Genomic DNA, 15,784 nt, shown 5'->3' with positions numbered 1-15,784 from the left:
TTCCTATGAAAGGTAAATCTAACTAGAGTTCAATATTTGTTTGAGTTCTTTTTGTCTTTAGACTAAATTAAAGTACTGTGTTCAAAAAGCTATTTGGGGGAAAAAAAAAAGCTATTTGGGGGGCTTCCCTGGTGGTGCAGTAGTTAACAATCCACCTGCCAATGCAGGGAACACAGATTTGAGCCCTGGTCTGGGAAGATCCCACATGCTGCAGAGCAACTAAGCCCATGCACCACAACTACTGAGCCTGTGCTCTAGAGCCCACAAGCCACAACTTCTGAAGCCCGTGAGCCTAGAGCCCGTGCTCTGAAACAAGAGAAGCCACCGCAATGAGAAGCCCGCACACTGCAATGAAGAGTAGCCCCTGCTCGCCGCAACTAGAGAAAGCCCACGCGCAGCAACGAAGACCCAATGCAGCCAAAGATAAATAAATATTAAAAAAACAAAAAAAAGCTATTTGGGTTAGTTCTCACCCCTCCCCCCTTTGGTGGTTATATTATTCTGTTGAGTAATACTGTTAGGTTCATTTGTTTTTCTTTGTATTCCACAGGTCCTTTCCAAAGTGTGCTTTAAACACTATGTGACACAATAAGAAACATACATTTGGTCTCTGCCTGGGTTCCTGACACTGAGCTCCTAAAACCCTGTAATTTCCCGAGTGACAGGAATGTCTTTTGTTCTAATGAGGCAACTCTTGGTGGGCTCCTGGATCGCTTCCGGGTGGGGGCTGGTCACCAGACAGACTACGTCATGATTAGAGGCTTAGAACTTTCAGCCCCATGCTCCATCCTCTGGGGAGGGGAAAGGGACTTGGGATTGAGCTAATCACCAATGGCCAATTATTTAGTCAAGCATGCCTAGGTAATGGAGCCTTCATAAAAAACCCTGAAGTAAGGAGTTTGGAGAGCTTCTCGGTTGGTGAACACATCCTCGTGCCAGCAGGGTGGTGTACCCTAAACTCCACAGGGATGGAAGCTCTTGGGTTTGGGACCCTTCTGGACCTTGCCCTATGTACCTCTTTATCTGGCTGATCATTTGTATCCTTTATAATAAACTGGTAACGTTAAGCAAAGTATTTCCCTGGGTTCGGTGAGCCATTATAACAAATAATCAACCCTGAGGAGGGGGTTGTGGGAATCTTCATCTGTAGCCAAGATGGACAGAAGTATGGGTAATGTGGGCACCCACTACAAACAGTCCCCAACTTATGATAATTCAACTTATGATTTTTTGACTTTACAACGGTATAAAAGCAATATGCATGCAATAGAAACCGTACTTCGAATTCTGAACTATCTTTTCCTGGGTATGATTCTCTCTCGTGATGCTAGGCAGTGGCAGCAAGCTACAAGATCACAAAGGTAAACAACTGATACACTTATAACAATTCTGTAACCATACAGCCATTCCATTTGCCCAACTGTAGGCTAATGTAAGTGCTCTGAGCACGTTTAAGGCAGATCAGGCTAAGCTATGACGTTCGGTAGGTTAGATGTATTAAATGCATTTCAACTTACAATATTTTCAACTTACGATAGGTTTATTGGGATGTAACCCCATTGTAAGTCGAGGAAAATCTGTACTTGTGATTGGCGTCTAAAGGTGGGGAGAGTCTTGTGGGAATAAGCCTCTGGGGTCTGCACTAACTCCAGGTAGCTAATGTCAAAATTGAACTAAATTGTAGGATACTTAGTTGGTGTCTGCAGAGAACTGGAGAACTGCTCAGTGTGGAAAACCCACACACTAGATGTCAGAATACTGTGAGTAAACATACAGTTTTTCTTTAATTAACATGGTTCCAAAAGTCAAAACTATACCAAAAGGTAAACTTAAAGATGTGTCACTACCCCCAATAACCACTTCTATCCCAATTCCACCTTCTCTATAGGTAACCAATCTCCTTATTGATTTATCCTGCCTATATTTCTTTTTGCAACAAATAACCATATTTTCTCATATCCCTGTCCTTCATACACAAAAGGTAGCATACAATATATACTGTTTTGCACTATGCTTTTTTCACTTAACAATATATCCTGGAATTCATTCTGTATCAGCTACTAGAGATCTTTTTCATTCTTTAAAGCAGCATAGATAGCACTCCATTGTATACCACAGTTTATTCTACTACTATCCTATGTGTGGGCATTTAAGTGTTTCCAATATTTTACAATTACAAATAATGATACAACAAACAGCCTTGTGCAAATGTATTTTTATACTGATGACAATATATCTTCAGGATAAACTCTTACAAGTGAGACTCCTAAATCAAAAATTGAATACATTTTAAATTTTGTTACATCTTGCCAAATTCCCCTCTGAAAGAGCTTTGTCATATTGTAGTACTATCAGCAATGTATAGGTGCGCCTGTTTTCCCATAGCCTCACCTTCAAAGTGTGTTATCTACCTTTTCACTGTTGCCAGTTCAGTGGCTGAGAAATGGTACTATTTTATTTTATTTTTTGTTTTTTTTGGCTGCACTGTGCGGCATGCAAGACCTTAGTTCCCCAACCGGGGCTCGAACCCATGCCCCCTGCAGTGGAAGCGTGGAGTCCTAACCACTGGACTGCCAGGGAAATTCCCTCAGTATACTTTAAATTTGCACCTCTTTTATCATTAGTGAGATTAAACATCTTTACAGAGGATTTTAGAGCCATTTAATATTTGTTTGTTTGAAAGTGAAGTGAATGTTCATGTCACTCTACCATTTTTCCATTGGGATTCTCAGTTTATTTTCCCTTGATTTTTTTTTTTTTTTTTTTTTTTTTTCGGTACACGGGCCTCTCACTGTTGTGGCCTCTCCCACTGCGGAGCACAGGTTCCAGACGTGCAGGCTCAGCGGCCATGGCTCATGGGCCCAGCTGCTCCGTGGCATGTGGGATCCTCCCGGACCAGGGCACGAACCCGTGTCCCCTGCATCCGCAGGTGGACTCTCAACCACTGCACCACCAGGGAAGCCCCTATTTTCGTTTGATTTTTAAAAGTTTTTCATATATAAAGGATATTAGCCCTTTATCTCTGAGATATGTTAGAAATATTTTCTTTCAGTTTGTCATTTGATATTGTTTGCAGTGGTTTATTGCCACGCAAACTTTTTTTTATAAAAAATTTATGTAAGATTTCAAATTAGCAACCTAAATGCACAACTGCAGGAACTCAAAAAAGACCAAACTAAAACCAAAGTTAGCAAAAGGAGGAAATAACAAGGATTTGAGTAGAAATAAGCAAAATAGAGAATAAAAAAAACAATTGAAAACAATCAACAAAAATAAGAGTTAATTTTTTGAAAAGATGAACAAAGTTGACAAAATTTTAGCTAGATTAAGAAAAGACAAATAACTAAAATCAGAAATGAAAGAGGAAATATTTCAACTGATGTCACAGAAATAAAAAAGATTATAAGACACTGAATAATTATGTACCATAAATTGGATAACCTAAAAGAAATGGACAAGTCCCTAGAAAACATATAACCTACCAAGATTAAATCATGAAGAAACAGAAGATTGGAACAGACTGATTACTAATAAGGAGACTGACTCTGTAACCAAAAACCTTCCAAAAAAGAAAAGCCCAGGTCTCACTGGAGAATTCTACAAAACACTTTAAGAAGAATTAACACCAATTCTTCTCAAACTCTTCCAAAAACCTGAAGAGGAGGGAACATTTCCAAATTCATTTTATAAGGCCAGCCTTATCCTGATACCAAAGCCTGGCAAAGATACTACAAGAAAAGAAACTACACACCAAAATCCCTGATTATTAATGCAAAATTCCTGAACAAAATACTAACAAACCAAATTCAACAGCACATTAAAAGGACCATACAGCATGACCATTAAAAAGACCATACATACCATACCTAAGCTGATTCAACAAATGTGAACAAATTCAACTCAATAACTGTAAAACTCTAATAGAACAAAGGTCAAAACTCATATGATCATCTCAACAGATGCAGAAAAAGCATCTGACAAAATTAACATCCTTTCATGATAAAAACATGCTACAAACCAGGAACTGAAGGAAATTAGCTCAAGATAATAATGACCATACATGAAAGACCCACAGTCAACATCATATTCAACAGTGAAAGCTGAAAGCTTTTCCTCCTAAGGAATAAGGCAAGGATGCCCACTCTCACACTCTTTCAACACAGTACTGGACATCATAGCCAGAACAATTAGGTAAGAAAAAGAAATAAAATGCATCCAAATTGGAAAAGAAGAAGTAAAGCTGTTTCTGTTTGTGGAGGGCATGATGTTATATGTAGGAAACCCTTGAGATCTCACATATAAAACTTTTAGAAAAAAAAAAACTGTTAGAACTAATAAACAAATTCAGCAATTGCAGGATAGAAAATCAACATACAAGAATCAGTTGTATTTCTGAACACTAAAAACAAATCATCTGAAAAGTAAAAAAAAAATCTTATTTACAATAGCATCAAAAAGAATAAAACACTTAGGAATAAACATAACCAAGGAGGTGAAAGATGTGTACGCTATAAAACATTGATGAAAGAAATAAAAGGAGACAAAAATAAATGGAAAGACATCCTATGTTCATGGGTTAGAAGACTTAATATTGTTAAAATGTCCATATTACCCAAAGCAATCTAGAGATTTAATGTAATTTCTATCAAAATCCCAATGGCACTTTTTGAAGAATTAACAAAACAAAATTCCCAAATGCATATGGAATCTCAAAAGACTCCAAATAGCCAAAACAATCTTGAGAAAGAAAAACAAAGCTAAAGGCTTCACCCTTCCTGATTTCAAAACACATCACAAAGTTACAGTAACCAAGACCATGATATTGGCATCAAGATAGACATGTAGAACAATGGAACAGAACGGAGAGCCCAGAAATTATCTTGGTGTACATGGTCAAACGGTCTTCAACACGGGTGTCAAGACTATACAACAGGGAAACGATAGTCTTGATAGAAACAAATGGTGCTGGAGAAACTGGAATATCCATATGTAAAAGAATGAAGTCGGACCCTTATCTTTCACCATATACAAAAATTAATCAAAATGAATTAAAGACCTAAACATAAGGCCTGAAACTATAAAACCCCTAGAAGAAAACACAGGGGAAAAAACTTATTGACCTTGGAATGGGTAATAATTTGCTTGGACATCCAAGCAGAAAATAGAAATAGGACTACACCAAACTTTAAAACTTCTGCACAACAAAGGAAACAACAGAGTGAAAAAGCAACCTGTTTAATCAGAGAACATATTTGCAAACCATATACTCGATAAGGAGTTAATAAGTAGAATATGTAAAGAACTCCTACAACTCAATAACAACAACAAAATCTCAAATAACCCAATTTTAAATGGGCAAGGGACTTGAACAGATATTTCTCCAAAGAAGACAAAATGGCCACTTTTAAAAAAACCAAGAAAAACCAGAAAATCACAAATGTTGGCAGGGAGGTGAAGAAATTGGAACCTTTGTGCACTCTTGGTGCGACTGTAATGTTATAGTTGCTATGGAAAACAGTATGGAGGTTCCACAAAAAAATTAAAAATAGAACTACCCAAAACAATCCTACTTTTGGGGTATATATCCAAAAGAACTGAAAGCAGGGTCTTGAAGAGATATTTGCACAACCATGTTCATTGCAGCATATTCACAATAGCCAAGATGTGGAAGCAACCTAAATGTTCATGAGTGGATGAATGAATAAAGAAAATGTGGTATATACATACAACAGAATATTACTCAGCTTTAAAAAAGAAGAAAATCCTGTCATATGCTACAACACTGACATGCTAAGTGAAATAAGCCAGTCACCCACACACACAAAACAAATATATACCACTTATAAGAAGTATCTAAAGTACTCAAATTCATAGATGTAGGAAGTAGAATGGTGGTTGGTTGCAGGAGGGAGAAACAGAGTTGTTGATCAATGGGTATAAAGTTTCGGTCATGCTAGATGAAAAGGTTCTAAAGAGCTGTTGTACAACAATGTGCATATGGTTAACAATATAATGTACACTTAAAAATTTTAAGAGGGTAATTTTATGTTACGTGTTTTTACCTCAGTAAAAAAATTTTTGTGTTGTATCACATCTCGATTTTGAGTCTCAGAAAGCCTTCCCATAGGTTTTCCATAAGCTTAGGTTATTAAAAAATTGACTAATATTTTCTTTAGGTACTTATATGGTTTCTTTTTTACTTGTAGATCTCTGATCCATTTGAAGTTTTTGCTTGTATATGGTGTGAGGTATGGATTTACTTAATCTTTTTCCTGTTGTCCTAGCATTGTTTACTAAAAAGTACTTTTTCACCCAAGTGATTCACAATGCTATCTTTATCATATAATAAATCCCAGATGTACTTTGGTCTATTTCTGAACTTGTTATTCTATTCCAATGGTCTGTCTGCCAATTTGTATGCCATACCACACTGTTTTAATTATACAGCCTTTGGAGTATATTTTAATATCTTTTAGGTTTTCTTTCTCAGTGTTTCCTAGCTATCCTTACGTGTTTATTGTTCCAAATGAACTTCAAAAATATCTTTTCTAGCTCCATAAATAAATTTGATAGTGTTTTTATTGGAATTGGATTAAACTTATAAACTAATTTTTGGAGTCCTAACATTTTTGTGATGTTGAATCATCCTATCTAAGAACAAGGGATGCCTTTCCATTTATCATGTCTACTTTGTGTCATTCAGAGTGTTTTAAAGTTTCCTTTATAAAGATTTTACACAGTCCTGAAGTTTATTCCTAAATACGTTTTATCTTCTTTATTGCTTTTGTAAATGAGGTTTGCTCTACCATTATATCTTTTGACCAGTTATTGTTTGCATATTATGAAGGCTACTGGTTTCTATACTAGTTTCAGATCTTGCTACTTGACTAAATTATTTCATTAATTCTGTCATCAATTCTCCTGGGTTTTTAAAATGAATTATCATACCAACTGCAAATACAGCTTCACTTCTTTTCTAATTCTTACACCTCTAATTGATTTCTCTTGTCTCTTTGTGTTGGTTAATACCTCTAGTAAATTTAAATGTTAGCATCCCTAGGATTAGAAAAACTCTTACAAATAAATAAGAAAAAAAAAAAGAACCCAACTTAGAAAAAAATAGGCATAGGCAATGGACAGGTAGTTTACAGAGGCAGCACAAATGGAAAATAAACATATTCTAAAATGTCCAGTCTCGGGGCTTCCCTGGTGGCGCAGTGGTTGAGAGTCCGCCTGCCGATGCAGGGGACACGGGTTCGTGCCCTGGTCTGGGAGGATCCCACATGCCGTGGAGCAGCTGGGCCCGTGAGCCATGGCTGCTGAGCCTGCGTGTCCGGAGCCTGTGCTCTGCAATGGGAGAGGCCACAACAGTGAGAGGCCCGCGTACCGCAAAAAAAAAAAAAATAAAATAAAATGTCCAGTCTCATTAGTAATAAAAGAAATAACACTTCTACCAACGAGGTGAGAGACTGCCCATTTCCCCACATCTGTGGACAATACTGGGTCATGTTTTGTCATCTTTCCCAAAAAGTTAAGTGGAAAATGTTATTTTACATTTTTTAAGTAGCTGCTCCTATCCTTGGCTTGTTGTTATGAAGTGGTTAAGACATGGTACATAAGTGGCACAGCTGGGCGTTAAGGACCAGGGGCAGAACAGACACCAAGTGCCCTTACCTGCTAGGACACTACTATAGACAGACAGACAGATAGATGAGGACAGATTGAAAGGCAGATGTGTGGGCAGGTTGAGTCGCTTAAGTAGAGAAGTAGAGTTCAAGGAGTTACCTGTAAGCCAATTAGTAGTCATGCAATTTTTACCAATTTCTAAGGTACTGATCACTTTCACATCTTTAATTATGGCAGAGGCAGCAACTATTAACTTCTGGAACATTAGGATATCACATTAATTTTGGCACTACTCTATCTGCTGGTGGGGAGGAGCAGTGAAATTTTAATTTTGCATTTCACATTCTCCTGCCTTTACAAATTATGTTTCTTTAGCCTGGAATATCTATATAGCAAACAGTTATTCATTGTTCAAAATGGCTCGGACTTCACCACCTCCACGAAGCCTGCCGCTGACAGTGCCTGGTGCCCAGGGGCTCCTTCCCCTGTCACCCCCTCTTCTATGCTGCCTCTACCTTGTATAAAGGATTTCTGTGTTTAAGAAAGGAGTCCTGTGTTTCTCTAGCATCTAAATTGTGCTCAACTCATAGGAGGTCTATAATAAATGCTTGCTTAACTGAACTGAACTCAATTTATCTTCCTTGGTATGAGGAAGTGTATTACTAAAGAAATAAAATGGTCCTGGTGTGCCAGTGGCAGCCACCTTGGCAAATGTCACCATATCAGGGATCATATTTGCATAGAGAAAGAAAGTTCTCAAGGTGACAGAGGTAGTTATTGTTGCATTTAGCTCACAGAATTAAGTCAGAAAAATCCACACTTAGAGTAAAAATCACTAAGAACAACTGATGTAAGGCTTTAAATATTTTATCCAGGGATATCACCTTAATAACTATCTTTTACAAGCTTCCAGTTAGAAAATAAATAAGTCATGGGATGGAATGGTGACTATAGTTAATAATACTGTATTGCACATTTGAAAGTTGCTAAAAGAGAACGTCTTAAAAGTTGTCATCACAAGAAAAAGAAATTTTTGTAACTATGAAAGGCGACAGATGTTAATGAAACCTATTGTGGTGATCACTTCACAATACATACAAATATTAAGTCATTATGGTATATACCTGAAACTAACGTCTTGTTATATGTCAATTATACCTCGATTTAAAAAAAGAAAACAATCTTTGCTATTTTTTGTTTAAAATTAATATACATAAATTTTGTTATAAGCATTTTGCATTTTACCACCACAACAAAAATCCTGGAAAAAATTAATATACATATTGGGGAAAGACCTAAACACATATAATGCTGCAGTGAAAATTTTCCCTAGACCCATCACTTCCCAGAAATAATCCCACCTCAACAGTCTGGTATATATTTTTCCAGATTTCTGTATCTGTGTACATAATAATATATGTAATTATTAGTATTAATATTTACAAAATTTAGATCATATGCTACATAATGTCTTGTATTTATTACTTAAAAATGTATTTTGTACATCTCTCCATATCTGCTCAAATAAATCTAATAACCTCATTGTTTTTCCACGAGCCTTCACAGAAGTTTTAAACCAGCTTTCACAGAATTCCATTGTGTGGACCTACTATAACTTATTTAATCATTGTATTTATTATGAACAATACGATAACAAACATTTTCGTATATATATATTTTTGTGTACATACGTAGCTGCAAATTCTTAGAAGGAGAATTTCTGGGTCAAAGTGTATGAATACTTAAAGTTTAAAAGATAGTGCCAAACTGTTGTGCTGTTACTTTAAAGGCCACAGTACCAACGTACTTTTGTCTCTGAAATGAAATAATTTTATACTGCATTTATATTTATTATACTATTTTAGTGTCCCTGAGGTTTACTTAGTTGAATCAAGATTGTCATTTTACTGAATCTATGATGCCACCTTATATAAAAGGTATCTTCCAGATTAAAAAAAAAAAGATATCCTGAGGGAATTCCCTGGCGGTCCAGTGGTTAGGACTCCGTGCTCTCACTGCTGAGAGCCCATGTTCAATCCCTGGTCAGGGAACTAAGATCCCACAACACACATGGCAGAGCCAAAAAAAAAAATGTTTAAAAGATATCCTGCTTTCAGGTATGCTGGAATGTGAAAAGTGTCCTTCTTATATTAGATGAAACTATGGTTCTTAGCTGTCTTGGAAAACCAATGAATAATCGCTTATACTGAGAAAAAGCACTTTCTCAACAGAAAGACGGCACATTAAATGCTCATACTTTTTAGTCAAAAGTACTGCTGCACGAGACATGAAACATGCGAGAGCAAACCTGCGAAAACTAGGGACTTGTTCACATTAGTCAAGCTTTAGAAGGCCCATGATATCTGGATAAGTAATAATTACAGAGCATGTTCTTCTCTGCCATAAGGATTCTTAGCATCGACCACAGAACAAATCAAACCACCCATTTATTTCCTAACATGAGAAGCCCTGGCCCATACATGTGTGTCAAAAGGAGATGTTCACAGTTCCTGTGTTAGCAAAGCCTCTTTATCGATAAGAACAGGCAGCTCTTGTAACTGGATTTGACTCATTCAGCAGTATACAATTCATCTTGATCTCTGATAGAGAAATCACTTCCGAAGTTCAGTCCCCAGACGCAGCTGACTTTGGATATCTCTGCCAGGAGCACCAGAAAGCTGGGTTTCATTTTCCAGCACGAATGTTTGAGCTGAATAAGGTGATACAACTGCTCCTTTAAAGCCCTTTTTTTGTTTTTGTTGTTTTGTTTGAGCTAACTGCTCAAAAGATTAACATTAAAGAAGTTGTCAGAGCGACCTTCCATCTCAGGCACTGACTGTGACTACACTTGTGACCATAACACACGTGTGTATCATGCTTTGATGGGCAGGTAAAGGAGGTACTAAATTAGTGTATTTGAAATGTCAGACCCTCTTGGCTAAGCACAAAGAACAGAATAAGGGCAGATAATCTAAACTCTGAATAAATAAAAGCTCTTTACACCATGTCTGAAACATGAAACACTAAGTCTATTTAGATTTGATTATGATTAGTTGAAATGTTGTAGATATTAATAAGCCTCCACCAAATAAGAGAGGATTTTCAAGTTACATTCACTGAAATCAATATTCAATCCTTTCTGTGTACCCACCACTTTAATCTGAATGCTTGTAATTTTTTCTAAACATACCCTCCATTCTTAAGCTATTTTTGCATGTGACATGTAAACATAACCCTTCCTATGAATGGAGTGGCAAAGAGGCGAAGTTCCAGTCCCATAGATTTCTACAACTTATTTGCTCTACTTCTGCGGCTACCGTTGGTTTCTTCCTACTCACCGAAGCCAGAATTCTCGGCGTGTGCTCAGCTTTGCTTTGTTATTTAGTTGGGCACACCCTAACATGGAAAAATGTGATTTTTAGCCAAAATTCATGCTTGCAGGCCTCCGCTTTCATGTTCCCCTCTCATGACAGTATTGCAGAACTCTCATAACTTTCAATACCTTCAGGGTTTTAAAATCACCTCTGTTCCCTACTTTACCTACTCTCTGGCCTTCTCCTCACTACTACCCTAAAAAAAAAAGTCCTAGTGAGACAAATAACCGAGACCCAACTATTAAACCCTCTTCAATACCCCTGCACCTAACCACAGTCTGCTAACCAGTGTTTGATTCACAGACTATACTTTCTAATATTGGGGGTAAATCTGAAAGAATTAGTATAAAAGATAGTTGGGGCTTCCCTGGTGGCGCAGTGGTTAAGAATCCGCCTGCCAATGCAGGGAACACGGGTTCAATCCCTGGTCTGGGAAGATCCCACATGCTGTGGAGCAACTAAGCCTGTGCATCACAACTACTGAGCCCGTGCTCTAGAGCCCATAAGCCACAACTACCGAAGCCCGCATGCCTAGAGCCCGTGCTCCGCAAGAGAGAAGCCACCACAACGAGAAGCCCGCACACTGCAACAAAGAGTAGCCCCCGCTCGCCACAACTAGAGAAAGCCTGCACGCAGCAATGAAGACCCTACGCAGCCATAAATAAATAAATAAACAAACAAACAAACAAACAAATAAATAAGGATATTAAAGAAAAAAAGGCTAGTTGGGTTTTGGTAGGTGTACATCAAAGTTTTACACTATTGAATCAGCTGACTAAAGCCTTTTTTCTCTCTGTGATCAGCTTGGACATAGAGTATAGAGAATCCTCTTTGGGGTTCCTTACTAATCCTTTTGTTATCTGTTGTAAAACCAAAGAGAAAGTCAAAGTTAAAACAAAAGCCAAAAATCTTCCCAGAAGGCCAGGGATGAGAGCTGTACAGGCTAGAGCCCTTCTGGACTGGTTAGAACCTGCTGCTCCTGCAGCACCTGAGCCCCAGCCTCTAAAAGCAACACCAGGTGCTGGGAAATCGGGCTGGGGTCTTGGTGACAAACAGGAGCTCCTGATATGTTTTTCCAAATCTAGCCTTACCTCCCTCTAATCCATTCCCTAACTAATACTACTTTTTTTCCTTCCTTTCTCCAAAATACTTATTTACCTCTTAGGTATGTTAGGCCCTTGTGCAGCTGGCACAAGTTACTAGAACAGATTACAAATCTGTGTTACTGCTCTGCTGAAAATCTTTCAACGGTATTCAAGACTCCTCAAGTCTCTGATCATCCTTCTAGCCTCATCTCCCACCTCGTTCTGGGCCCTTGCTTTCTAAGTTTCAGTCATAATGAACTACTTTCAGGTTTACTATCTGATGCTATTTCCCTAACTCTGTCTGGCTTCCATGACATCGTTCAGATGTTTTATTCTCTGAGAAAGCCTCCTCTGATCACTCAACACCAGGTTTGGTACAAGGGGAAATTCTGTTGAGGCATGCAACCTCTATCTTTCTGACTGAACACTTCTCATTCCCTCCTTCCTTCCAGTGTGTGAAAATATATATCTAATAATATCAGCTCACAAAATAACCATCCTCTAAAGCCGTTTCTGAGAGGGTTGATATACACCCTGTTTTTCAATTCAAGAAAAGGATAAGGTAACCTTGGCTAGTATAAGGGAGACAAAAATCTGGAGAAAGTAAAATAACATTCCAGTTAGTCTTCTGGCTTAATTCTGCTAGTTCTTAAAACAATAAACATGCTGCGGAGACTATCCTAGTGCAGTGGACAGCAGGTGGGCATGGGATGAGCTCACTAGGCCACACGTCCCCCTGAGGGTCTATGATTCATTTTTGTTCATCAGTGCTGGACATGGTATGGCAGGAGCATGCCCCCACTGCCAGCCACAGCACATCACCTTTTCCTTTCCCATGGGTTTTTCCTGGGTGAGAAGAAATAAAGTTTAAGTATTTACCAATCTGAAATTTCACTGTTGAGTTTTTGTTCCAGCTCCCTCAGTCAAGAGACTAATCAACAGCTCTGGCAAACACAGAAGGACATGTCTCTTCAAACAGAGCCTACTGAGTTCTCCCAGTACCATCCCATGAGACCCTATCCCTCTGCCTTCTTATTTATTCACAGTGCCTTTGTACTTGCCTGGCTCCTCTTCTGCCCTTGAGGGCAGAAATGTCTTATTTGGGGCTGTATCCCCAGCAAATAAGAGTTATCTACTACACCTGGCACGTAACAGGTACTAGTTAATATACACCTGTTGGCACTTCAAGGGAAAAAAAATAAAACAAACATATATCTCAGGATATACAGTTCACACTACAGTTAGTAAAAACTGTTCCACTGGTAATTTTCAGTTCCCTCTCACCTGATCGGTATCGTTCATCCCTGGCTCCCCCAGATCGACTTCGGTGGTACTTAGAAGGAGCGGAAGTTTGAGCTGCAGATGGAGCAGGTGTCTGGTTTCTATGTTCTTTCTGTACTGCTGAATCAGTTTCTGAAACAGGAAGTTTGGAAGATGGTTATCAGATGACAATAATAGCTGATGTTTTCTGTACCAAAAAGATACAAAGACATCCAGGCTAAAAAAACATCATCTTGGAGCTGTAACTGTCAACAGGCGACGGGAAATATAAGTAAATGAAAAGGCCATTCCAGAGACTCCAAGGACTGGTCAAGTGGGAGAATGGCAGGTGGGGTGGGGTGTACATGACCCCCTAATCCTGCATAGTTGTACAAAGCACAGCTTGCGGAGCTTTGGCCTCCCCATCATAAGTTACTCCAAGTAAACATCATTAAAACAAAACTAGGGTGGTTATTGTGCAAACACACCTTCAAGTCACGTCTTACTAGCCCCTCTTCCAACTGGAATCACCATTGAACTTATCCCTTTCTAGTCCCTGGCCTGTCCCTATATTCTCTCCTCCCAACATTTACTGTTTTACCAAGAATATGGGGCAGAGAAAATAAGCAGTAAAATAAGCAGAAGAGAAACACTTTAAGTTCTGACATTTTAGTGCCTTTTTTTTCAAATGGTGTTAGCTCCTAAGTGATATTTTTTTTAAACTGTGGTAAGAATATTTAACATGACATATAATCTTTTAACAAACTGTTAAGTGTACAGTACAGCATTGTAAACTACAGGCATGACGTCATACAGCAGATCTCCGGAACTTATTCATCCTGCGTAACTAAAACTTTTTACCCACTGAGTAGCAACTCCCCATTTCTCCCACTCCCAAACCCCTGGCAACCACCATTCTGCTCTCTGCTTCTATGAGTTTGACTATTTTAGATTCCTCATATGAGTGGAATCATACAGTATTTGTCCTTCTATGATTGGCTTAATTCACTCAGTATCATGTCCTCCAGGTTCATCCATGTTGTCGCATATTGCAGGAATTTGCTTCTTCTTTTAAGGAGTATTTTAAGTTTCTTAAATATCATTTAGCTGTGCCCAGAAGGGTACCTCCACACGGCAAATTAAGTGCCCACTATAGGAAGATGTCACCTACCCAGCAAATGCATTGCTCCAGACCACAGCTAAGAATTGGCTTGTGAAACCCAAAAAGAAAAAAGCAGACTGAAAGACAGTGGGCTCTGGGGAGTGCAAGCAACAGCCCCACAAACCTCAGCAAAGGCTGACAGAATCACAGTACTACAGGAACTGAGATGTTTAACGACAAAGTCATAGCAATTTTAAAAAACGGTTAGCATGCTAGAGAAACCAGGTGTAGGACCTCTAGTCCACAGTCCCAGCTGAGCCCAGCCTTCCATCTGCCTCTGCCAAAAACCAGACGTGTCATTGAAGCCATCCTGGACCTTACAGACCAGGTGAAAAGTACTTAGTGACGGACCCCAGGTGACACCATGTGGAGCATAAGAATCACCCATCTGAGCCCTGCCCAAATTCCTGACCCACGAAGTCAGAAGATGTAATAAAAAAGGTTTCCTTTTTTAAAAAAAGATTATTTTTTTATATACTATTTTTGTGTTTTTTTGCAGTACGTGGGCCTCTCATTGCTGTGGCCTCTCCCACCGTGGAGCACAGGCTCCGGACGCGCAAGCCCAGTGGCCATGGCCCACGGGCCCCAGCCGCTCCGCGGCATGCGGGATCTTCCTGGACCGGGGCAGGAACCCACGTCCCCTGCATCGGCAGGCGGACTCTCAACCACTGCGCCACCAGGGAAGCCCTTATATACTGTTTTTAAGAAGGCAAGGAATAGTATATTTTAGAGTGCTCTCTATTAAAGTGCTTTTATGGATCTAGAAATGTTTATTTTTGATGGTTCCTAGTAGCTGAGAGTTTTATTATAAAATATCTGAGCAGAACAATTTCAACACTGAGACTTTTAAGTGTAACGTCTGGGGTTATAAATGGAAGTTTTTAACCAACCTAAATCCTATTGATAATCCATTTCCCAGAAGACCTGTACTGATTCTTGATATATTCATACCTTGTTTCATTTGCTAAGTCTTATTTCTCTAGAACGCGGGTCAACAAACTAATAGCCCATGTCTCTTCTTATAAACAGTTTTGTCAGAACACAGCCACATGCATCTGTTAGCCTATGGCTGCTTTCACTCCATAAAGGCAGAGTTGAGTAGTTGTGACAGAGACTGTATGGTCCTCTGATACCTTGATACCTTCAAGATGGGGGAGGAGTAACACGTGGAGATCACCTTCCTCCCCACAAATACATAAAAAATACATCTACATGAGGAATAGCTCCTACAGAACACCTACTGAACGCTAGCAGAAGACCTCAGACTTCCCAAAATG

The 15,784-nt window shown here is 38.8% G+C and overlaps 1 protein-coding gene across 5 annotated transcripts in view; it reads right to left on the bottom strand.

Annotated features, from left to right (window-relative positions):
- Positions 1-15,784, bottom strand: part of DIP2B (DIP2 acetate--CoA ligase B (putative)) — a 239,195-nt gene that overhangs the window by 80,654 nt on the left and 142,757 nt on the right. For all 5 annotated transcript variants that reach the window (XM_022572180.3, XM_089920703.1, XM_089920702.1 and 2 more), the window contains one exon: positions 13,370-13,498. In XM_022572180.3, coding sequence (XP_022427888.1) covers positions 13,370-13,498 — 129 coding nt within the window. The remainder of the gene's footprint in view (positions 1-13,369; positions 13,499-15,784) is intronic.

Source organism: Delphinapterus leucas, chromosome 11, assembly GCF_059928025.1.
Source record: "Delphinapterus leucas isolate spDelLeu-1000000601 "Yukka" chromosome 11, BTC_Dleu_Yukka2, whole genome shotgun sequence".
NCBI lineage: Eukaryota > Metazoa > Chordata > Mammalia > Artiodactyla > Monodontidae > Delphinapterus > Delphinapterus leucas.
Note: the sequence above shows the minus strand (reverse complement) of the source record. Positions and strands in the feature narration are given on the sequence as shown.